Source organism: Sorex araneus, chromosome X (assembly GCF_027595985.1).
Source record: "Sorex araneus isolate mSorAra2 chromosome X, mSorAra2.pri, whole genome shotgun sequence".
NCBI classification, from domain to species: Eukaryota; Metazoa; Chordata; class Mammalia; order Eulipotyphla; family Soricidae; genus Sorex; species Sorex araneus.
In genome coordinates, this window is record NC_073313.1 from 337408174 (window position 1) to 337432651 (window position 24478).

The 24478-nt window shown below is 48.7% G+C and overlaps 1 protein-coding gene across 1 annotated transcript in view; it reads left to right on the plus strand.

Annotated features, from left to right (window-relative positions):
- Positions 1-23916, plus strand: part of TPO (thyroid peroxidase) — a 117307-nt gene extending 93391 nt beyond the window's left edge. The window contains exons 16-17 of the mRNA XM_055121347.1: positions 15453-15585; positions 23752-23916. Coding sequence (XP_054977322.1) covers positions 15453-15585; positions 23752-23916 — 298 coding nt within the window. The remainder of the gene's footprint in view (positions 1-15452; positions 15586-23751) is intronic.
- The last annotated feature ends 562 nt before the right edge of the window (positions 23917-24478 follow it).

Sequence of the window (24478 nt, forward strand, 5' to 3'; positions counted from 1 at the left end):
AGGGAGAAATGGAAGGTTCAGAGGGAAGCAGAGACCACATGGGAAGTCGCCCTACTTATACACCTACTGAGGGGACCCGGTTTAAACTGGGAACAAGCTGGGAAGCTGAGGTAAAAGATGGTGTCCCCAAGCTACTGCTTCTCAGAGCCTCCGTCAAAGGCAGCCCTAGCTGCATTCTCATTACTCACTCCAGTAACATCTTCTGGACGGACACCCACTGTGCCATCGACCAGCTGAGGGCGACTTACTCACCCTCACTAAGCTGATAATTCCTCCCTTGGGACATGAGGTGAGGATGGATGGGATGTATCGATCCGACGGACTCATCAGTCTTTCTCCTGTACTGACAACACAGATGCATGTACACAGAGAAAGTCTGTGATTCTCTGTATGTATGTAGAGAGATAGAGGAACAGAGAGTTATATGTTACAAAACTGTAGAGGGAGAGACAGAACAGAGGCAGAGAGACAAAAACAAAAGAAAAACAGAAGTAAGACACAGAAAGAGAAAGAAATGGAATCAGAGAGAAAACCTAGCACAGTTCCTTCACAGGCAAATGTTCAATAAACAATAAGTTCCAGCTCAAGAAAGAAAACTGGGTCTCTCCACTCCCCATTTTCTGCCTAACTATTCTTTTGGGTCTGAGGCAGTATACCTTGAGGGAAATGACAGCTGTAACATTTTAATCATAAATATACCAAGATTGATGTATTTTCTTTTTTATGTTGAATCACCATGAGAAACACAGTTAAAAAGTTGTTCATGATTGGGTTTTGGTCATACAATGTTCCAACACCTGTCCTTTCTTCCAGTGTACATTCCTACCACTAATGTACCCAGTTTTCCTCCAGGCAGCCCTTCTCACTAGCTGCCTCTATGGTAGGCACTTCTCTCTCTCTCTCTCCTCTCTCTCCTCTCTCTCTCTCTCTCTCTCTCTCTCTTCTCCTGGGTATTATGGTTTTCAGTACAGCTATTGAAATGTTATTAGGTATGTCTCTTTTCTGCTTTTAGCATTTAGCACTTAGTTCTTGTCCAGAGTGATCATTCTGACAAAAAATTGAGGATTTTTCACCAAAAATGTCAGTACGGGGGCTGGAGCAATAGCACAGCGGGTAGGGCATTTGCCTTGCACACAGCTGACCCAGGTTCGATTCCCAGCATCCCATATGGTCCCCTGAGCACTGCCAGGGGTGATTCCTGAGTTAAGAGCCAGAAGTAATCCCTGTGCATCGCCGGGTGTGACCCAAAAAGCAAAAAAAAAAAAAAAAAGTCAGTACCATTTAAATAAAATTATTGATCGGCATATATTTTCCTTATATTGCTAAAATATATCCATTTTTACAGCATTTCTTCCATTGAAGCTATTGTCACCAAGATAAAAGTTTTGCTATGCAATTTTTTACACTGAAGATGATTTATCGATCAGTTCCTTTGTCTATATCCATTTTGACAAATAATATTGGCCAAGGTGAGCATGATATAAAAAGAAATACAAAATACAGACTTCTGCCCACAATTCCTGACTGGGGCTCATGGAACCTTTGTAATATCTCAGGTTGTAGGGACATCTCTTGTCCTAATATCCACAACATGGACACTAAATCCCTGCCAGCTGGTGTCTCCCAGAGAGAATCAATCACCAGAATGACCAGTATCAATGAGCAGCTTGGAATTTTAATCCCACCCTGACTCTCCAGACTGGGGAGAATGGTTGGAAATGGGGTTCATAATTGCCTATAATTTGGGGAATAGGCTTCCATAAAATGCTGAACTCTTGGAGGAGACAGCGATACACCCCAGCGAAGAGGACACAAAGGGCTCTGCACGTGGGACTATGCCAGTCCGGGCCCTATATGTCTTTTCAGCTGTCTACTCATCTGCAGCTGTTATCAGCCTCTTTAATAAGCTGGTCAACCTGAACGTTTTCCTAAAGGCTGTGAGCTGTTTCAACAACAAATTCCCAATGAGGGGATTGCTGGAATCTCTGGTCTATAGCAGAGGAAAAAAAGACAAGAGTCAGTAGGATCTGCTCTGTGTGTGTGTGTGTGTGTGTGTGTGAGAGAGAGAGAGAGAGAGAGAGAGACAGACAGACAGACAGACAGACAGACAGACAGACGAACAAAGAAAAGGGGAGGGTGGTTTCATGGCTGCATCTGTCGAACCTGATATGAATCAGGATAAAGTAATCATTGGGCTAAGCTGGAGACCACCCACCTGCTGCACCCCGAGAGTCACTCTATGGGAAAATGCACCCTGTGTGGGCTGGCTGTGGGGGAGAAACTCAGCCTCCACTTACATGGAACTTCCCTGAGCGCTCTTTTCTCCGCAAGGCGACATTTCTTAGGCCAACACATTCCGCTTCGATTTCATCCAAATGTCACCTATTGATTTATTAGAAACCAATGAATCCTATTAAAAATGCATGCTTTTTATTCCTTTGATTTGCTTGGTTTTGATTCCTTGCCCTAACGCTTAATTCCTCGCCTGGTGGTCCCACTCCTCCAGTTGTTCTTGATCTGCTTTTGGTCAAGTCTGTGCCCGGGAAGACCTGCCATGGGGACTCACAGAGCAGGCGGAGGTGGCCATGGAGGAGAGTTAACACCCTCCTGCTTGCCAACAGTGCACTGGTCTGGGGCCAGGGGATGCAGAGTCGGCACAGGCAGTAAAGCCCCACAGACTCACCGCGGCAGGTCCCACACACCTGAAGTTCTAGGAGACATGCTTCTGGGGCTGAGGCCAGGGTATGCTCTTCGCAAGAGAAGGAACATTTGGCTCCGGCCTCTGGACAATTTTCCTTGTCTTTTCTCACGAGAGGGATTTCAGGAGGAGAGGAGTAGTGCAGTAACTGGTTTCACTGAGGAAAGATGGTGGGAAGAGGACGTACATCAAGTGTCGGTGAAGTGAAGAAGTTGTGCAGGCAGAGTAGAAGGGTGTGGGAGATCCTTAAATAAAGGGTCGCCAGGGCTGCTTCTTCAGGGCTGATTTGATAGGGCTTTTCAAACTGCCTGGGCTTGGGGCTTTCCATGCAGGGGAGAATCTGTTGTTGTAGTGTTGTCAGGGAAAGGGGACTCTGAGTTTCTGTCCTCTGCATTCAGTCTGACCAGGAACAAAGGGTCCTGCCCAATTCTCCACCTTTAAAAATGGACTGGGGTCCAGGCTGGTCGTAGAACTCCTTTTCTGATCGTTCATGGTTTCGTAGTTGCTTAAAATGCATCGCTAAAGGCCATTTCCTGTTCCCCCCTTCTCAACACACACACACACACACACACACACACACACACACACACACACACTTCACTGTGGTACACTTTTCCCTCCATCTCTTTGCTATCGGCAATTGTATTTTATAGTGTTTTACTGCTAGAAGTAGGCATTATAACTTGGGGGAGAAGGTAGATCATTTGCATCTATCTTCAAGGAATTCACTAGAAACATTTGATCAGTTTCCCACAGGCACTGCCGCTTTCTGCTCTCCTTTCACTTTCTTTGGCTTCAACCAGCACTGAACTGAGAAACCGGGAGTTTCTTCCATCTCTCCTCCCCTGTTCTTACATAACACTTGGGGCTGAGGCCAGAGAGTTAGGCCAAGACAGACATGACCCCAGTCAGGGCAGAACCTCTCCAGTTCTGCTACCTGGAGTCCAGTGCCCAGGGCGAGGAAGGCAGATATGTGAGACCCCTGGGTGACCCCTATCTGAAGCCCACCCCAGCAAGAACACAGTGAAGGCTTGAAGATCAAACCTGTCTCCTTGAAGTCATGCACGTTCTTTCCTGAACCTCACAGCAGGATGGACCGGAACATAATTTACGACAATGAATCAAAGATGATGTCACTGCTTTCTCCATAAGTGCATCCTGATGCCTCTCAGGGAGCCACGGGGGCCTGTTTGTACAGTCTGATGCTCAAGAACAAACAAAGGGGCTAGAGCAATAGCACAGCGGGGAGGGCGTTTGCCTTGCACACGGCCAACCCGGGTTCGATTCCCAGCATCCCATATGCTCCCCCAAGCACCATCAGGAGTGATTCCTGAGTGCAGAGTCAGGAGTAACCCCTGAGTATCACTGGGTGTGACCCAAAAAGAAAAAAAAAAAGAACAAAAAAAACCTGCAGAATCCCCTGTGGATGCCTCTGCTGCTAGTGCCCATAGAAGACCCCTGGCCCTGCCCCTGAAGACAGGCAGCATTTAGGACACCTCGCTGCCAGCAGAAGGTCAGGGTATGGGGAGTGTGCTGGGGTGGGGGTGAGAGGGCCATTCTAATGAGGACAGATCTGTTTGCCTCCAGCAGTTCTGTCAAAAACTGGGTCACTGTCTTTCCTGTCACACGCACTCAATGATGGAGTTGTGGGATGGGGATATTGCTCTCATGCCAGGAGCAGTTCCTATGCCTTCCCCGCCTTCCCCTCCCTTCAGCACTTCTAATCCGCAGCTCTGGCTGGCCTAGGGAGGGAGGGGGTGGGCAGCTTATTGGCCAATCCAGTCTGCGCTTTGCTATAATTGGGCAAGCAGCTTCTCTCTCCTAAAGCTGAAAAGCCACTGTTTCTTGTGTGGTGCACAGAGCCTAGCCTCGGGCATGTGACTCCTTGCCATCATCCCCTCCTCCTGGCCCTTGGGAGAAACCCCTGCGCTTACTAACAGGGGTGTCTCTGGCAGGTGCCAGTGGCTGCTTCTGAGTCCTGGTCCTTCTCTAGCACAGGCCTCTCGGGCCATAGGCCACACTCAGGTGCGCACAGGCCAGTGAGAAAGAGCCTTTCCTCATTGGGAAGCTGGAGGAAGTAAGGCCTGGAAGGAACAGCTGCCCCTGGGCAGAGACAGTGCAAAAGGCCTTCAGAGGACCGTGCGGTCCTACAGGGCATCATAGCTGTGTCCCTTAGAGAAATCACTCCCAGCCAGGAGAGAGAAGTTGCCTGCAGCCAACCCAGCTTCTTTCTGGCAGAAACAAAGAGAATGCAGTTCTGTGCCTGCCCAGGGAGTCCCCTTCCCTATTGTCAACCAACATGAAGGCTTCATGACTGGCCCCACGGGCCTGTCAGGTCACCTCAGGAGTCACCTTCTCTGACCTCAGCTTCTGGACCATCACTCCCTTGCCTCGTGACACCCTGTCCCCTTAAGACCCTCTGAGCTTCTGCCGCATCAACTTTGTGATTCTGCCTGAGTAGAGTTCCGGCCAGCCCAGCCCCCCTGGACGCCTTGCAGTGGGAGGAGAGGCAGAGGGGACAGCAGAGAGACAGGAAGGCAGGGGACAGGGAGAGGAAGACTCTTGGCCAACAGTCACTGTCTTGGTTGTTTCTGCAGAATCAACTGGTCTCAGAAATGCCCTTCTGCTAACAGAGAACCAGCACCCCCTCTTGCACACTCCCCATACCCAAATATATCTGTGCCTTTGCATTTAAAATCACTTTGGTTGGCCACTTTACATTCTCCATGAGTAGCAGAAACTGGAATGAACAGTTTGAGCTGGAGTCTGCCCATCTGAGCTACTTCCAGATCATCCTTGTTGCTGGAAGCTTCCAGGACTGTGCTATTAGGCAGGTGTTCAGTGAGGACAACGATCTGGGTCATGGGGAGCACAGTCTGTGACCATCCTCACTCAGAACCCCGCCCAGGCCACCTCGCTGACCCTTCAACCCAGAGCCGCAGGGCCAGAGGCTGATCTGTGTCCTCAGAACTATGCCCTGGTTGCTCCTATTTCCAAAGAACATCCCATTCCAAAGTTCTGGGGGTGTGTTAGTTGGGGGAGACGCTGCCCCACAGTGCCCCTTGCCCCTGCGGGATGGCACTGTGGTTCCAAAGCAGCCAACGATTCTGTGTTATGTGCCAGGGATGCTATAGCCCAGTGAGGATCAAAAGCCTGAGCTTAAAGCTGGTGCCTGCCCCTCTTCGGACCACAATGGACAGAGCCTGGAAATCAGGGCACTTCACTTCCAACCTCGTTGCCATGAACCCAGCATCCTGCACCCAGGAGCTGTGTGGTTTTGAGGGAGTTGGGGTCCCTCTGGTCGCTGGCGGTGGCTCCTGGAAGAGGGTCCCTCCTATGTGGATCAGTGATGGCCTGCAGGGCACTCTTTAGCACTCTGAGAGCCCACAGGCTCCTTCCTCTGGGCTCACCTGACAGCCCCCTAGAGAGGCACTTTCCAGTTCTTGGGATGCCGTGGGAAGCTGCAAACCCTCAGTTCCCACTGTTCTTATGCACCTGAGCACACAGTGATGAGAAACCCTGGGTCCCCTCCAACCTGCTGCCTCCACTGGGCCCCGGACGTGTGGGCAGGCAGACGTCCAGTGATGGCTGCAGAAAGGACAGGCCCCAGGGAAAGACACATGTGAGACAGATACTGCTCCCCCCCAGTCTGTATTGTATCTGACAGGGGCTGCTGTCACCAGGACCTGGTGCAGACGCGACACCCCTCCCCTCACAGGCTTCTGCAGGACCATCAGTCCTAAGAGGAGCTAAGCCTGGGAAACTCCTATTTGGTTTGGTGGGGAGTGGGGGCGGGGAATAGCACTAGGAGTCAAACCCGGATCCTTACACACTCAAGGCAAGCCCCATTCCTGGGCCCTGGGAATGAAAGTGAACAGCAGACTGCTCTTCCTTCCTGCTATCCTGATCTCGCCAAATCCTTAGTTCATCTCCCTGCGGACCTGAGCTGGATCCCCAGGATGACCTCTATTACCTGCTCCAGAGAGGGCCAGTTGCACACTTCCTTGTTATGCCCTCTTATGAGAAGCACCCTGACCCCCTGCCAAAAGCTCATACCACATCCCTCTCCCCTTGGGAAATCGAAAGGATCATACAGAAGAACTCTATTTTGAAATTGTTGAAGACCGTGAAAATGTTATTAGTCATTCCCTACCAAAAAAATGTATTTGTTTCATAATTTCACGATATGAAAAAAAGGGAGAATTGAAAAAAGCAAAACTGCTTTGACCCTCTAATGAGGGAATGTTCCTTGTGTTTTTCTTTCTGAAAAGATTGTTTATATTGCCCTGTTTGTCAAATTACTTTTTCTGAGAACACACAGTCCTGCAAAGATCAAGGTCGATGGTGCTGTGCTGTTAAGTGTGGTTGTCACTGCATCTTGGGACATGTTTTTGAAAGTACCCAATATCTCAGTATTAGATTGTGTCTTGGAAATAGTCCAATCAAACCCGCTTTAATAATATGACCTTGGCTGCTGTTTCCATCATTCACACATGGGGAGGTGACAAAAACTGAGGCATTGAATTATGTGATATAGAATCTCATTAAATACCCCAACAGGGGGTACACTTCTTTCTCCCAACTGTGCTGCGCAGAAATTTTAGGTCTATTACCTAAACCAAGAAGTTTATTGGATCCCTGAAGATGTCTTTACTTTGCAGATGGAACTAATGCCCACTAGAAAATCCCTCTGGGCTTAAAACTCCCGCAGCCTCCCCAACACTCCCAAGCTCCCATCTGCAGGAACCAGTGAACTCAAACAAGTGCTCAGCACTTCTGAGCACCCGGGTCCCCTCGAAACAGACAGTCCTACTTGCCTCTCAGGCTTCTGTCAGGATGAACGCAGGGTGCCTCAGCACACAGCCAGGGCTCAGTACACATGCTTACACCCTTGATCTAGGGTGTTGGTGGGTCATACAGGCATGAGGTATGCCTTGCTCAACCACCAACAGGATTTAGGGCTCTGAAAATAACAACAGGGGCCGGCACCCACCTATCACCCACTCCCCTGTGGAGACAAACAGACATCCTGTGCTAAGAGTGCAGAGTTAAACTTTAGTTCCCCCCATTGCACCCTACAGGCCTGAGGCCACGGCGGGGCTCCCAGAGCCCCTCAAGACCCCCTGCATCCAACAATAGATAGATCGACCCCAGGGCTCTATCATCCATTGACAGAGAAGAGCAATTCCACTCCAGCATTTAGGCATTCTCTCCCCCTTCTCCAATGGTGGCAAAACATATGGGACACAAAATTTACCACCTTAACCATTTTATAAGCACACAGTTCAGTAGCACCCAAAATGTTGGGAAACGTTCCCCACCTTCTGTCTCCAGAATTTTGTTTAACTTCCCGACCTGAAGCAGTATCTACTAAAAAAGTACCAGCCCCTCTGCCCTAAATCTCTTCTCCATTCCTGGCACCCATCAGCTAAACTTTCTGTCTCTATGAAGCTGTCTCTTCTTGGGACCTCATATGAGTGGAATCAATCAGTGTTTTCCTTCTGCAAGTGACTTCTTTCATGTATTTAATATACACAAGGTATGTTTTGCCAGAAACCCTCCCCTTAAAGGCCATGTAATATCCTTTGGTATGTCTCTACCATGTTTTGCCCATCCGTGATCTATTGATAGACACTTATGCTGCTTCCACCTTCTTCTTACTTTGGCTGATGTTGCTACATTTTAATATTTAGCACGTTTCACGTAGGTCTTTTTAAGAACTTCTCTTCTATGATTTTTTTACTTATTTCATGTAACTGTTGTCTCCCAAAGTAAGGAACATTGTCCCTGAGGGTAAAGTTCAGGCCATATATTTTATACTAACTTTTATAAAACTGAATTGACCTCGGGTACCCTAACAGCAGAGAAGGAAGAAACAAAGGAACACACAGCCCAGACACCCCAGTGCACTGGAAATGATTATTAAATGCCAGTGTTGTGCTCTACACTTCTTCCCCATGGCTCTCCTTTCCTTTTGCATCCCACTTTGTAAATGGGAAAATGTGGAGAGGCAGAGGTAGGTTGCCAAGACAAACTCAGGTGAAACCATAATGTGTAGAGGAATAGGTAAATGGCATTTGTTTGCTGAGCCTGAGTTAGGCCAAACACAGAGAGAAATACTAACGGCTCTATGAGGAATAAAATGTTAGGATGTCTGAGTGTCTCTGTGTTCCTGATACTTACAGTGAATCCCTCTGAAAGAGCTGTTTCAGTATCAACCCTTCCCTACCTCTGTCTCAGTGAGGGCCGTGGAAGATAGAGAATATGAGACTATACTTTAAGGGAAAGGAGGGAGAAATGTCTTCACTGAAGAAATCTATATCTATAATATAAATCTATATCTACTAATTCAGAGCTGACAAAGCATGTGATCAGATAGCCTCTCACAGAGCAATCCTGTCCTCCTTGACCTTGACCTCAACCTTATTTTATAGTCAAAAACCGGATGCGGGCAGAAGAGAGAGTTCTGAGGCAAAGCTAAGGAAATCAATTGTTTCCCTGTTCCTGCCCCATCGCTCTTGTTCCTTGATCAAGTGGCATTTGCCTGCGGCAGGGAGGCAGACCCAGGGCTTGTGGGAAGTGGTACCTGGAGCTCATGAATGACTATAATCCTCCAAGGTTCTCAAGGACCACAGTAGCCCCATTGTCACCTGCTGGGACCCTGACCCAGTCTCGGGGCTGGGAGCTGTGATGGAAGGGGCGGGAGGGTCCTCTCCTGAGCACACCCTGCTCAGCAAGATGAAAAGAGAAATGCAGGGATAATGGTGCTGCTTGGCAAACAGATGTGTGTGGACTGACACAGGGCCAGCACCATCCACAGGCCTCTTTAGGACTCTGCCCTCCTGCACAGCTGCTTCATTGCCAAAGCCATGAGAGCCCTGGTTTACTGACTTACAGACTGTGCAAAGGGATGCTATGAGGTTTTATCTCTCTGTGCACGTTAGACACAAATCCTGGAATGTAGAATTTGACCACATAACCCTGGTGCATATTTCACTCCAAGGAAACCCACAACACCCTCCTTCAATGCGGCAGATTCTACGTACACACTAAATGTTTATCCAGGGAAACTTTCTAAAGAGCCTCCTGGAAACTCTGACATTGACCTTTAATAATAAAATATTTGGGGTGTGGCTCTAATGACCCTTCAACAACTAGAGCTTATGGATTTTCATTGTAAACTTAGTTTGGAGTATAGACATACAGATTTTTAGTGATGCAACCTGAAATCTACATATTGTTTTACAGTGCAATGTTGCTTCGATTTAAGAAATAAATACTAAGATATCATGACTATTTCCCAAAATTACTAAATTCTACTAATCAGAGTGGTTGGCCTGCCTTCCTAGATCCAGGCTCATGTGATTGGGTCTCTGTACAGCCTCCAGGCAAAGCCAGTATAGATCAACACGGGGACGTGTGCAAAGAGTCAAATGCACAATTCGCTGAATGAGTTCAAAGTTTTGAAAAGGAACTGAGTTTTCAGAGAGCTTTGAGACGAGAGCTCCAAGAGCTCCAAGACTGACAGCCGGGCAGCAACTGTGACCTGCAAGCTGAGCCTGCTGAAGCTTCCTGGGGGAGCGATTCTGCCCTATTATCACCGGGCGTTTGAGGTGCTGTTCGGGGTGGAGAAGGATGTGAGAAGATGCCCCACTGGAAGATCCTGGCCCCGCTGTGGTTGCTGTGACTCTCCGTGTCATGTCCCCAGAGCACATGGGAGAAGAGAGGAGAAGGGAGAATATAATAGAGGAAGAATGATGATAAAAATGGGAATAAGGAACCAAAGGAGGCTTTTGGAAGACAGGGTGTCATGATCCCTGTGGTCTTGGGAGGTGAGTGACAACTCCTCACAGATGATAAAGCAAAGGGCTGGGGCTCACCAGGCCATGCTCTGCACAGTTTCTAGGGCTGCATTCCCTTCAGGGGAAGGGTCCCCTATGCACCCACCTGCGTCACCAGTCCTTTAGCATCCACCGAATTCTCCTGAACTTCAGAAGAATGTGTCACTGAGATGGGAGTGGCCCTCCCCAGAGCCAGGAGGCAGTGTGAGACAGGGCTGCAGCACCAAGCTTCCCAGCAGACAAGACAATGGTGCAAGCCGGGAGAGAACCCTGGGGACATCTGGGCTGTCAAGAAAATTTATTGGACAAATTCAACAAACGGTAGTATTAATTCCTGGTAAACATGTAATTACTACTCAGGAGTGTTAAAGGTACTGTGCAATTTGTCTAGGTGCTACATTATTTTAATTGAATAAAATTCGACAGCAGGAAGAAAAAGTGTCACCACATTAGTTGCTTAAATACGGGGGCATCTCTCAAGAAATGCTTTATTATTATACTGATTGTATTGACAGCCCACCTCTTTCCCAATGTACAAAGTGATGATGACTGGAGGTCTGAAACAGTTTCAGTTAAGAAGGCTCAGAGGTTTTCTGGTCATTGTTATTTCAATGGCAAGTGTTATTTCTTGGGCATACCTTATGCTTGCAGCTGGCTCTCTCATCAGAGCTGAGCCTGTTTGGTGCCCAATGTTTTTGCCCTGGCACTTGGTCTGAGTCAGCTTGCTAGTTTGGTGAGAACATTTAAAAAACATTATTTTTCTTGAGTGTAAGTATTCCTCAGCAAGACCTCATTTTTGCTTTCTTCATTACTGGAAAAAAGAATCAACCTTATAATTAACCTCAAAATACAAATTACATAGAGAGATGGCTCACAGGACTATACGCATGCTTTGCATGTGGGACTCCCAGGTTCAATTCCAGCACCATTGGGAGTGATTCCCAAGTAATTGAGCCAGAAGTAATCTCTAGGCTTTGCTGCAGGTAGTCCAACCCCTGGCCCAGAAAAAAAAAAAAAAACAGACACAATCTATGTCTCCTATTTCACTAAATAATCACAGATCATTAATGATTTTTTATTTTTTGTTTTTGTTTTTGTTTTTGGGCTCACACCCGGCGATGCACAGGGGTTATTCCTGGCTCATGCACTCAGGAATCACTCCTGGCGGTGCTCGGGGGACCATATGGGATGCTAGGATTTGAACCCGGGTCGGCCGCGTGCAAGGCAAACACCCTACCCGCTATGCTATTGCTCCAGCCCCTCATTAATGATTTTTTTAAAATGAGGATCTTGAACCTAAATGGAAGAATTACAGTTTTTCCAAGGTAGTTAATGACACACTGTCATTTTTTCCAAAACAGCAAGGATTCTGCACACAGCTCAGATGACCAGCCAGTGTCATCTACACAAACATTTGTGAATGCCCAAAGCAGCCAGTCTCCCTCTTGACAGTTACATGATAGAGATGAATCTCAGTAAGCCCATGAGAGCATTCAGAGTTCTGGTAGAGGGAGGAAACTACACCCGATTGACAGGGAATTTGCTTCAGCAGTATCTGTCCTGGTGAAATGGGAGGCTGAGGGTGAGGGATCTAGCCCCAGACCTAGAGCTCGGGGAGCTGCATTTCCCAGAAGGAATTTTTGCCGTTCGTTAGTTCATTAGAAACTTCTGGTCCACAAAGATCTTCCTAAGTATCTACTTCTAAGGATCTGTGTCTCAGCCACTTTCATGCCAAGAATCAGGCAAGATCACTCCACAGGGGCTTGCAGACCCTTTATGTGGTTCAAGTGAAAATGCCCTGGGCCCTTAACTATGCCCATCTGGGTTATATTGTCACAGGCTGACTACTGCAGGTCAGGGAGACAGACAAATAAGCATCATGGAACTATGATTTTACAACAACCTTATTCCCTGAGCGTCTGATCAATCTTATTGACTTAAGTCCACCTTCCCCCAGTGAGGAGTATTTAAATAAATGTGAACTATAAAAATGCATTTCAGATACAGTGATATCCAATCCCATGCCGTGGCATCTATGAACCACAAAGTGCAGCTGAGACAGAAACCAAGGAACGGTCAGATGGTATTTAGTTAGATATTCCTTGAAGAAACAATTGCAATAAAACATTCCATGGCCAATCCCTGTTGCTTCCATACTAAAAATAAAAGGAAGTTATTAAAGTTGGTCTAAAAGCTCAAGTTAACCCAGGTTTTCTTGTATGTAAAACCCCATGTGTCTCTGTTGCTTTCTACTGGGGGTGTGCCCTGAAGGTGTGACCCAACACCAGCAATGCAGTTGGTTTCAGAGTGCAAGGCAGTAAGAGCTGTTTTTTGGATGATTGGCATTTGACTTGATTAGGCTGAACGTGCAATGGGAGAGAAGAGCACCACGTGGAACAAGGCTGGGGGCCTTTTCTTCTCCTCTCAAGGACTCATTTGTGGTTAAGATTAGATCCATGCCTCATGAACCCCGAACCCCTCATCATCTACAGCAGTCTTCTTGCAGGATCTAGCTGGGTTTGTGATGTTTTTAAGGGTGTCCTGCCTCATCTCTCTCACCCTATCTCTATTTTTCTACTTAATGGATAAGAACAAACCAAAACAATAAAGCAACCAATCAAATCGGAGAAGACCTCTGGATGCTGTGGTTTTCCACGCTTAATTTTACTTTGGTGAAATTGCTCTTCTAGAATCTGACACTGTCTTAAGAGGAAGGAGATGGCTTTGCTAAAAAACTGACACCTTCCCACGGCTTGTGGCTCCTATGCCTCTAATATGGCCCAGTGAGTTTGGAGAGCGGGCTTGGACTGAAAAGTCGACCTGGGTCTGCTGTTGTTCCTTGCTCTTCTACCCAGGCTGGTGAAACACCACAGATGAGCCAGGGATTTCTAGTAGCCATGTTCCTGGGTTTCAACTAGAATCCCAACCCATCCCCTGCATAACCAGACAGTGGAACTGATCACAGAGCAGAGCAATGAGTCTTCTGCCTAGGGCAGATCAACCCCTTTCTCCCTAAGGCAGAGTGTGGCTCATTTTATGGGGAGTAAATCCCAAGCCCTGTAAGGCTGAGATAGCTTAGACATTTGAGATGGCCTTTGTCTCCTGCTGGCTTTTGGACAGACCAGGTTTGAGGTTTCAAAAACAGTCAATGAAGTACTTTGTGGATATCCCCAAATCTAATTTCTGATAAAAGAAATTTGCCTTTGAGAGTTAAAGACTTAAAGCGGCTCAATTGGATCAGAACAAAGAAACACAAAGTCACCTGAAACAGAGAAAAGGACTCATAGGCCCTAAAGGTGATTTTAAACTTTTTGAATGTAGGACTATGTCTACAGGGGGACTAACTAAGATGAAAGGGTCACCATTGAAAGTCAATGTAAAAGGAAATTGGGGCTTATGTCAGTGGCCCTGTTCTTACCTTTGTTCTTTGAAAGAGGTTTTGTTTCCCTAAATGTGCACACACACCCAATATGGAGTTGGGGATGAGATTTTAGTATTTCTCACATACTCACACTCCTTTTCCTATTTAGAGACAACCATAATCACTTCTAATGGACATGGTCATGTACATCAATGTAACCTTGCATGTTCTGAGACCATTGTGCCAAAAAAAAAAATAGAATGTGTTTTCATTTTTCTGCCAATACTTTACAATCGTATGTCAGGTAACAATGAGTCATGGAACTCAGGTCACTTACATTCCAGCAGAGAAGATAGAAAGCAAAGAAAGAAGCAAAAGAATGATCCAACTCACATTTTAGAGGAATGTTTACGTTGGACATTGGAGGGAAGGAGGGAACCCTGTGCAAGCCCAGCTGGGAGGCACCTGGGGTTTAAAAAAGAGGCTCCCATGCCTCCAGAACTGAATAATCTGAAAGGGTGGACAGCAAAACCAAAGCCCCATTCCCAGTGGCCTCTTCTGAGAGGGCAAGGTAGCATGTGCCCAGTTGGCTTGCTGCCCTAATATCATGATGGCTCCAGTCTTGAAAGTTTCCAGATGAGTCCTAGTATCGCCCTTAACAGAGTGGCAGGGAAGTGGCTCAGATGAGCAGGGTCCAAGGCCAGGGAACTTCTCTCAGTAAGGAAGGGATTGCACATCTCAAAATCTCTAAACTCCACTTCATTCATTTCCACTCTGACTCTGTGATTTCCTTTGTTTTTCTTCCTTAGACTCGGTTGGTTTCCCTTGTCTAGTCTCCAGAGCTATAATGTTAGAGAGACTGTTTGATGCCTCTCTGGTGGCAGTGGGGGTACTCCTAAGCAGTGCTCAGAAAGTCTGGAGGCTCCACCCATGGTTCTTGTCCCAGCAGGCCAGTGGGCCAGTGCAGGGCCTGAGGATATGACACTGCTCAGGATACCTGAGTCACTCCAGCAGTGTCCAGGGACCTCCAGGACTGCAGAAGGCAGGCTCAGGGGACCATGTGGTACCAGGAATCGAAAACCAGGTCTGGTGCATCCTAGGCAAGCATCCTGTCACTGTCCTAGCTCCCAGTCCCAAAGTCTCTGTCTTTGGACTTTCTCCAGTTCTCCCACTTGCTGTTGGGCTGTGTGTTTTCATCTTTCTTGTCAAGCTACAGTTCCAAACTTGACCTTCAGAGTTTTCCTTTGACTGGTTGGTTGTTCATAAGAATATTGATGAATTTCCTCACAGGTGTGGATTCTCCAGTTAATTCCAATGTTAAATGAAGTAGGTATAATCTCACGTGAGGAGACACGTGTTCTGAATGAGTTCAAGGGCAAAAGAATAGTACAAACACTTCTGAGATCATCAGAGTTTCTCTGTTATGTACACCACCACCCCTGCCTCCCAAATAGTGGAGCAAACATGAAATCATACTCAAGTCAACCTGAGTAGTGGACTTGGGTTTTAGTATTTGATTTCTGCACTGAGTTGCTCTGTCTATACTCCACAGGGGTCATGCTGATGGGAAATCCTTACTGCCAACCATCAAGAGAAATGGAAAAGTCCCTTCCCAGCTGGCCTGTGGAAGACACCAGGAAATGAATGATTCCCAGAAGAGTGCTCCAGTGCAGGGCACAGAGCAGGTGGGTACACCATTACACCAACAGTACATGTAGGAGATGCCAAGAAATTCTAGCTTTATAGATCACAGCAATTTGTGACGCAGTGGCACAAAGGGTTAACTGCTATCTTTCTCTTTAGCCCATGGTCCCTACCTTCTCCACATTCCTGCCGGTTTTCTTATAAAAGTGCATTTGGAAGAGATAAACAGTTTGACAAGATTTAGCTCAGTTTGAGTATTTAAGGAGGCAAGGGGAATTTGGTGTGGTTTTTTTATATATAAAATTCCTTTTTATTTTTTTTTTTCAGGTTACCATTTTAAAAAAAATTTGTTTTATTAGTGAATCACTATGAGTTACAATTCCAAACTTATGAACTTTCATGTTTGCATTTTGTTTACATCCCTCCACCAGTGCCCAGTCCCCTCCACCAGTGTTCCCAGTATCCCTCCCACCCTCCCACCCCATCCCCCCATCCCACCCCACCTCTGTGGCAGGGCATTCCCTTTTGTTCTCTCACTCTCCTTTTGGGTGTTGTGGTTTGCAACAGAGGCACTACGTGGCCATCGTGTTTGGTCTATATTCTATTTTCAGAGTGCATCTCCCATCCCGTGCGGGTCCTCAAACCACACTTTACTTGGTGCTCCCTTCTCTATGCGAGCTGCCCCTTCCGCCAGCATGTGGAGGCAGGGGGAGTTTGAACCCTACAGTGTACTCAGGGGCTACTCCTGGCTCTGTGCTCAAGGGTGACCCCTGGTGGTGCTCAAGGGACTCTACGTGGTACCAGGGTCACAGGCAGCCTTAGCCATAGGCAAGGCAAGTGTCTGACTCCCTGCTCTACCTCTCTGGTCACCTAACCAGCAATTCAAAAACTTCAGACAAATTATAATCAGCAAGTCAGGGTGAAAGCATAGTTTCCTTTTTATTAAACAGTTTCAAAACGAAGAGACCAACTTTTGAGCATTATCTCCTGTGTATGACTGAAGATTGACAGGAAATTAACTAGAAACTGAAATAAAATCTTTATTTTTGAAATGTACCGGAAGGTGCCTTGGCTAACGCTGTCGATAGTGTATCTACGCTGTAGATAGTGGTGTTGACATAGTAGAGTATCAGTCTCACGAACTGTGCTTCTAAAATTACATAACACTGTAAACCCATGATAAATCAATACAAAATGTTAAAGGTTTAGTATACTAGACATTCATACTAATTATAATCAGCGTAAAATAAAAGTCGAGGCCTTTTACTATTTTTTACCTTCTACACCTGATCTTAAGTGGTGCTTTTTATTTATTTAATTAATTTTTTTTTAATTATTATTGAATCACCGTGAGAACAGTTACAAAGCTTTCGGGATTAAGTCCCAGTCATACAATGATCCAATACCCATCCCTTCACCAGTGCACGTTCCTCCACCAAGAACCCCAGTATACCACCATCCCACTCCCTACCCTGCCTGTGTGGCAGATTATTTTCACTTTATTCTTTATTTACTTTGATTACGTTCAATTTTGACAGAAAACCCCCTATTTTTATTTGGAATTTTTCCCCCAACAATCAAACCTGCCGAAAAGGCATCATTAGATCATTTGTATTTTATTGCTGATAATGAAGAGCATACGATGTTGCATGGCTGCAAAAGCGGCTGCGCAGTTTTGGAATTCTGCTATTTTAGTAATTAAGTCCAGAGGTATTTCTGCCAGCAGCTGCTGCATTCCGAGATTGGTTTGTGTGCCTCTGGGATCATGGCTGTTAGGAGTGGTGGAGCTGTTCGTGAGCGGCCACCCGGGGTCTCATTTAGGCAGGGAGCAGGACCCGTTCTCCTCCCCCCATTGCGAGATTTCCCTCGCGCCCCAGCACTGCAAGCTCCTACCTCTGTCCAATTGGCTCTGAAAGGTGGTGGTCACCATGCTGCCGCAAAGGGGAAAAGGCCAAGGGACAAAAAACCTTCCCTCCCGGGGCTGCATGGGGCCATAGCTTAGTTCATAGTCCAGGAGTTTATCTGCCAGCAGCCACTGCATTCCGAGATTGGTTTGTGTGCCTCTGGGATCATGGCCGCTCAGGGGCGGGGGAACCACTCCTGAGCAGTTTTTTTGTATATCAGGAAAGAACATGCGGTCACTTATGCGGTTTGTAGAAATAGTCCCGGTCCCCACATACCGGAGCTGTGTTAGTAGAAGCTCAGTGTCACCGGGATTCCATCTGGAGAAGGTGGGGACTCTGCACCTTCTCCGTCTGGGGCACCCCGGTGTTGTTGGCCTGGTCTGGAGTCCAGAGCATTCTCTGGTTTGTGGTGCCCACCGGCCAGGATTCTTCACTGCTGAGTGTGGCAAGATGGTTCTGGGGGCGGGTTGAGGGTGTGACTTCCGGCTTTAGGGGCGGGCTGGAGAAGTGGTGCTTTTTAAAAGGCGTATTTCCGCTCTTGGCTCTGAGACAAATGCCAAGGTCTCCCCAGTCACCAGGATCCCCATTCAGCCACACGCAAGGCTCAGTGAGTGGAAACGCGACTCAAGGCTGAACTTCCCTGCCCTGGAGGTAGGGAACCAGATGCAGAGCAGGTTGGGGCTTCACCTGCCTCCTCAGCATGGAAGCTGCCATGAGTCTCGGCGCCTTTGAGATGCACAGTGTGACTTCAGTGTCGCTAAGGGGCACCAGCAAGAGCCCCAGGGCCAGCGCATGTTCTCATGCCAGTGCTCATTGCAGTCTGTGCCCCAGGACCCAGACTTGTGGGTCACAGGTCTGCCGTGACCCCCCGTGTCCCCAGGAGTCAGTGTTATTACACCTGGAGCCCAACACAGCCGTTTTCCTGCTGCTTGCTAGGAGCAAACGGTGCATCTTGGATCAGGAACCTCTCAAACAGACGACAGGAAATGCATCTCAACCGGAAACAGCTTCCACACCCAAGTGCCTGTGAGAGACGAGGCAGAGAGATGTGGTCCAGATAAACCGTGAAATCCTCAGCTAGGAGGACGGATGATGTCTTGCCTCTTGTTTCAGCGTGAGCAGAACTACAGTGGGGTCATCCCAAGCAAAATAAGTGAGAAGACTAAAGACGGGTTCGGAGGGGCTGGTGGTCATCCTCCCGGGTGGCGTATAAAGAAATAAGGCAAGGGAATAGACAATATCCAATGAAAACAACCTCCAAGGTGACTGAAATGACACAGGAGTGGGCCAAATGGGTCCACAGGCCCAAGAGTGGTGAATATTGGCACTGTGTCTGTAGGTGTGTTGTGTGTGGTGACATTGTGCCCCTCCAACATAAACATTTGTACTCCTGTAAGACAACATTATCTCAGTGCCTGCCATAGAGGCAGGCTGGGGTCCGAGGAGGTGAGGGAAGTGGCTTGAAGGGGTGGGAGGGAAACTGGGGACACCAGTGCTCGAAAAGCATACTAGTGAAGGGATGGGTGTTGGAACATTGTGTGACTGCAACTCAATCATGAACAATTTTGTTGTGCTCTATCTCACGATGATTCAATATAACAAAAATCATCTCAAAAAAAAATCATCTCAGTAAAAATAAGCTTTAGACAGCAGTACCATTGGGGGCATTTCCGTCACGTGTAAAGACTGCCCTGCTATGGGGTCATGGAGGAGGGCGGGACATGCACAACCTCATTGATTTCATGGCAGTGGCCACTATAGCCCAGTAGTCACACAAACGCCCAGCACGACAGAAACATGTCCCAAACAGCTTTGTGCTTCCCCAGTGACCAATGAGACTGCGTTTCCTGTCAAGGTAAGCCTAGGGTCCCTTGAGTCAGTCTCTTTGAGGAGCACAGAGACCCCTGATAGTGGGAAACTCCTGAGCTCTCCCCCACAGATCACCATAAAGGAGTTCACATGTTCCTCATATTTTCAAACTGCTTCTTCTCACCAAAAGACAGGGGAATGGACACTCCACGCTCGTGACGTCACTTCCGCCTCTACCCCAAGCTTATCACTGCTGCCTGGCCTAGAATGCCTCCCTTCCCTTTCCCACTGCCCCATCCTCGGAAGGAGTAGGGGCCCATCTCCTGCCCCACCCCAGTATCCGCTTCCTCTTTTTCGGGGTCTCCATCACTTGCCCACAGAGGAGCAAGTGATTCTGAAGGAAAGAGTGCAGCAAACCAGAAAGTGCTTCTTCTGGCCGAGGAGGGCGTGTGCTCCCTGGAACACAGACCAGGCCCTCAGTGTCCCTCCCCTGACACCCTTCTGATCACCCCTTCCTTGCCTCCTCCTCATTTTCCTTCATTTGGCCCTTGGAGACTTTGTAGGACATAGGTCACCCCAACACAAGAGCAATTTCTCTGCTCCCCACTGTTCCCCGGAGTCTCCAGGAGGCTATGTCCTGCTGGGGGGTGGGGGGACACAGGACAGGCAGTGGAGCCCCCACCGTGCACCTCTAGCTGTGGTGGAAGTACTTTCCTCACCTAGGAAAATAGCACCCTCCTTACCCCAGCCACACACCATGCATCAGCAGGGCACGGGGGAGCACTGGGGAGAGTGCGCAGGGAACTAAAACAGGGGACCATCCCACTCCTTCCTGAGCCCAGGAGGAGGGAAGCAACCAGGGAGGCTGGCGATATTTGGTCTTGATTTTCTACATAACTAGTGGTGTACGGAGAACCATCTTACTTTTGCTTCTTTAGATGTTTTCTTTGGCAAGGGTGCTCCAAAGTGAGGTTCAACAGGTCCAGGGGCCCCTTCCAGGGATTCTTGGCCAACCACACCAGTGGACCAGCACAAGAGCCAAAGGTGTGGGGCTTCTCCGGCCTGCGGTTCCAGAGATTCCCACTGCACAAAAGAGATGCTGGAGGGCCTCCTGCACAATGTTCAGGAGACCGTGTGGTGCTGGAGCATGTGCCTTAACTTTTTTACTATACCTCTGACCCCCAATTGCTTGGGGGTTACACCTGGCGATGTTCAGGAGTGACTCCTGGCTCTCAGGAATTACTCCTCGTGGTGCTTGGGGGTTACCAAATGGGGTACAAGGGATCGAACCGGGGTCAGCCACATGCAAGACAACTGCCCTACTGTTGTGTGAACGTTCCTGCAGTTGGAGGTGCTGAGATAAGGATCGTGGAAGAAATGTCTTGATTGGAGGACTAAGGCTCTCTCTGGCTCTTAGCAAAGGCAGAGGGCCTTGTGGACCTCCTTTTATTGATCATGGTAGCTCTAAAGGGCGCAATATAGTGACGTCACTAAAGGCATCAAAAGATGTTACCGGAAGAACATTGAGGCAACATTATTTCCTTTTATCTGCAGGCCAGTAATCTAGGCCTGGGGAAAGAAGATGCAAAACCAAAACTGAAACCTTCCTTGGGCTAAATGCACTTGGATTTACATCCCAAAGACCAGGCTGGGCTGCCACAGGAAATCTATCTACATGTCAATTACAAACTAGGCAGCACCTGAAATCTACATCCCAAAGACTAGGCTTGGCCAGAGCCTGGAATCTACAATGTCAAAAGTCAGGCCTGGCTAGCAATTAAGATCTGCATGTCAAAGACCAGCCAGGCTTCTGTGAGAAAAGGAAAACTGCCCCTGAAATTATTTTCTGAGGGCAGCTGAAAAGGGGAAATATTCCTGTCTGCTGTAAAGTGTCCCCAACACCCTACCTTCTATACTATCATTCCATGCCTTGGCCCTCAATTTTTACTTTCTGTAACCTAAACATTCTGAATTGTTTCTCCTGAGCGTTGGCTCATCTGTGCATTCCCCAGCTTGTATGATCACAGTGAAACACATCAGTGAGTTCACGGTTCATCCCAATTAAAGGTCACCAAGGAAAAAACCACCAAGCACCCAGAAAACCTAACCTGGTTTCCGCAGAGAAGATGAGATGGAGAGAACAGAGAGAAGATGACAGCTGCTCTGTACCTCACCACTGCCCGTGCTGCGAGGAGAAGCAGGACCCATCCTTAATTTCTGAGTAATTCTTGCAGAGAAACCAAGGGAGCTGATCCGGTGGGTAAGGATCCTGCTTCCTCAGAGCCTCGGTTTGACTACACGGCCAGCAAATCCCTGTGGACTCTTGTTGCATTCTTCCTCTTTCCTCTGTACCTGACGGATGCCCCGTGAGCGGTGCTAAGGAGCAGCATCCCAGCCAGAATGCAGGTTCCCCGGCCCTGTAAGAAGACAACGGGTCCCGATCTGTTGGCATCGGAGTCTCCGTGCGCCCTCTCTCCTACACCTGGGCCCTTTGGCACAAAGTCGGCTGTTCAGAAGAAAGTGGTGTTTTGTAATTCTTCTTGTTAATTGGCTGTCAGGATTGGCAACCACTTTTCACATCCTGATGTTGTTTGTGTTGGGGCCAGTATCCAGGGGGAGCTGGCTGGCTTCTGGCCCCAGCTTGTGTCCAATAGATGTGTCCACCGTGGCTTTTAACATTCGTGGGGGAGTGTACACACACAGTTGGCAGTGTATTTGCCCAACGAAGGGATCGGCGGCAGCAGATAATCAGACCATGGAAGTCAGCTCAAAGATAATCAGGTCTTAGAGGGGAAAGAGCTGAGTCTCAGGCATGAGCCAGGAGTTACTTAGTGTCACGCAGCAAATTAACATTCAAGACAAGGGGAAACATTCCCCGGGATCGATTCGCTTTTGCTGCACAGTGCTCCCTCACCACCACTACCTCAGACCTGACTTCCCGGCCAGCTCCTGCCAGGAGGATGCTGAAGTTTTCTTTGCTAATGTCGCACGAATGTCAACTGTCTTCGAACCCTCAGCCTCCTGGGACCACTCAAATTTCCTACCCATTCTGCTAGAGGCACGCGGGACTCTGGCGCTGCTGACCACCACCCTCTCCCGTCTTAGGAAAAAGGGAGGACTTTTCAGCCAGGACCAAGGGCGCACGGGGAGACACTGCCACCTACTGGCCACAAGGTGATAAATGCGGCTGCTCTGACCGGGCGTTTACCGTATTCCCCTGAATGGGCCGGTGGCGCGTCTTGATTCCCTCGTGCTGGCTTTGTGTCTCCGAGGCCGCTGCTTTTTATGTTACTTGCCTTGCTTTTCGGGAGAGGAACATGGTCACAGTCCCACTCCGCTGTGAAATTGAAGAAGCCGTGTGCGATGGGCATGCCGAGCTCGGGGAAAGCGTGTGGAACCTCAAACACAGCAGCGGCTGCTTCTCGGGGGTACGGGACCCCACGCCTTCTCCCTACCAACCCACCCCTCGCCTGGCTCTGAAGAGTGAATGCTCCACGGATGAAGCTGGAGTTGAAGATCGCCATCTCAGGCTGAGCAGTCTGCGGCTACAGAGACCTCTTCTTCTGTCAGTCCCTGCCTCCCTCTCAACCCCCTCCCCACCCCCCATTCCCCATCCACTAGTGGAGGATCCAAGACCCCAGCAGCCCGGTATCACTCCCGAGGTTCTCTCTCAGTCGAAGTTGCTCCTGCTGCGACCTGGGCCCCGCTAGCCCGAACACCTGCAGCTGGCCCCCTGTTTCACCCCACAGAAGTGGGCCCCGGGAGCACACTGTGGGCCGTGGGGAGTGGGCCACACATCCCCACCTCCTCCGCCTTGTCTCAGGAGAGAAGTCTTCCCTCTCAGGGGGCTGGGAGGTCCTTTCCTCTTTGCATCTTGCTCTTTGCACTTCCACTTCCTTCTCAGAACCTGCAGATCCCAGGTTGGGCTCAGCCAAAAGGAAGGAGCCAAGGATCACAGAGCATCGGTGTTTGTGGACCCTGAGACCAAGACCATGGGGAAGGTTTCTTGATTCCAAAAACACAAGACACCAGCCTGTCCTCAGCTAAACCTTAGACCAATGGGGCTGCCTCAGCCCATCAGGTTGAATAAGAAGGAGTTCAGGGTTAGTTCAGCTTAGAAGAAACTGAGGCCAACAAAAATTATCAGTCACCTACAACCAGAAAGGGCTGGAGTGATATCACAGTGGGCAGGGCATTTGCCTTGCACATGGCCGACCAGGGTTCGATTCCTCCGCCCCTCTAGGAGAGCCCGGCAAGCTACCGAGAATATCCCGCCCGCACGGCAGAGCCTGGCAAGCTACCCATGGCGTATTCGATATGCCAAAAACAGTAATGACAAGTCTCACAATGGAGACGTTAGTGGTGCCCACGTGAGCAAATCGATGAGCAACGGGATGACAGTGATACAGTGATACAACCAGAAAGAAGGGCCTTTGAGACCATCTCTGAGGAAATTGGGAGCGCAAAACGGGATTCTGATTTTGCATTTTCAAGCAAGCTTCAAAGGGGTGTAGAATTCTGGGACAGCACCAGGATCCCGGCACCCAACTCGAGGGGTCCGGGCTGCAACTGGCAGGCCCTTCCACCAGCATGGCCTCCAGCTCAGCTGTGGGGCCCCTGCTGCAGCAGTGGCTGGACGAGCTGGACACCTTGCTCTGAGAGGAGGAGGAGGAAGTGGACACGTAGCAACCTCACTCCTAAACGAATCTGGGAGCATCCTTTGTCCAGCAGCCCTGGAGTGGAGCAAGCCTCTGAGTCAGTTCAATTGTTTTTCCTATTTCTAGTAAAGTTTTTGATATTTAAAAAAAATTTGGGTCTCCGGGTCCAAATCAGCCAAGCCTTGGAGAAACGGGGAGACTCTAATGACGCCTGGTCTGGGTGCAGTGGGTGGGAGACCGCTGTCTGCAGCTGTCGAACAAATCAGCCAGACTTCACACAGAGACACGGACCCTCTCTCAGCTCTTGAGGCAGAAGACTGAAGCCAAGGTGTGTGGGGGGCGTGGGCCCTGCAGCGAGCCCAGAGGAGCCTCCTCCTGCCGTTCCAGCAGCTCTGAGGGCTCCGCGTTTCCGGCCCTCACTCTGTGCTTACCCACAAGGCTGTTTCCTCTTCCGTTCGTATTCCTCTACCCAGAGTGCACAAGATTACATGAGGATTACAGGATGCAGGAGATTGCATGGGGGGGAGGGGGGCTCAGGCTGAGCAATCCCCACCTACAGACAT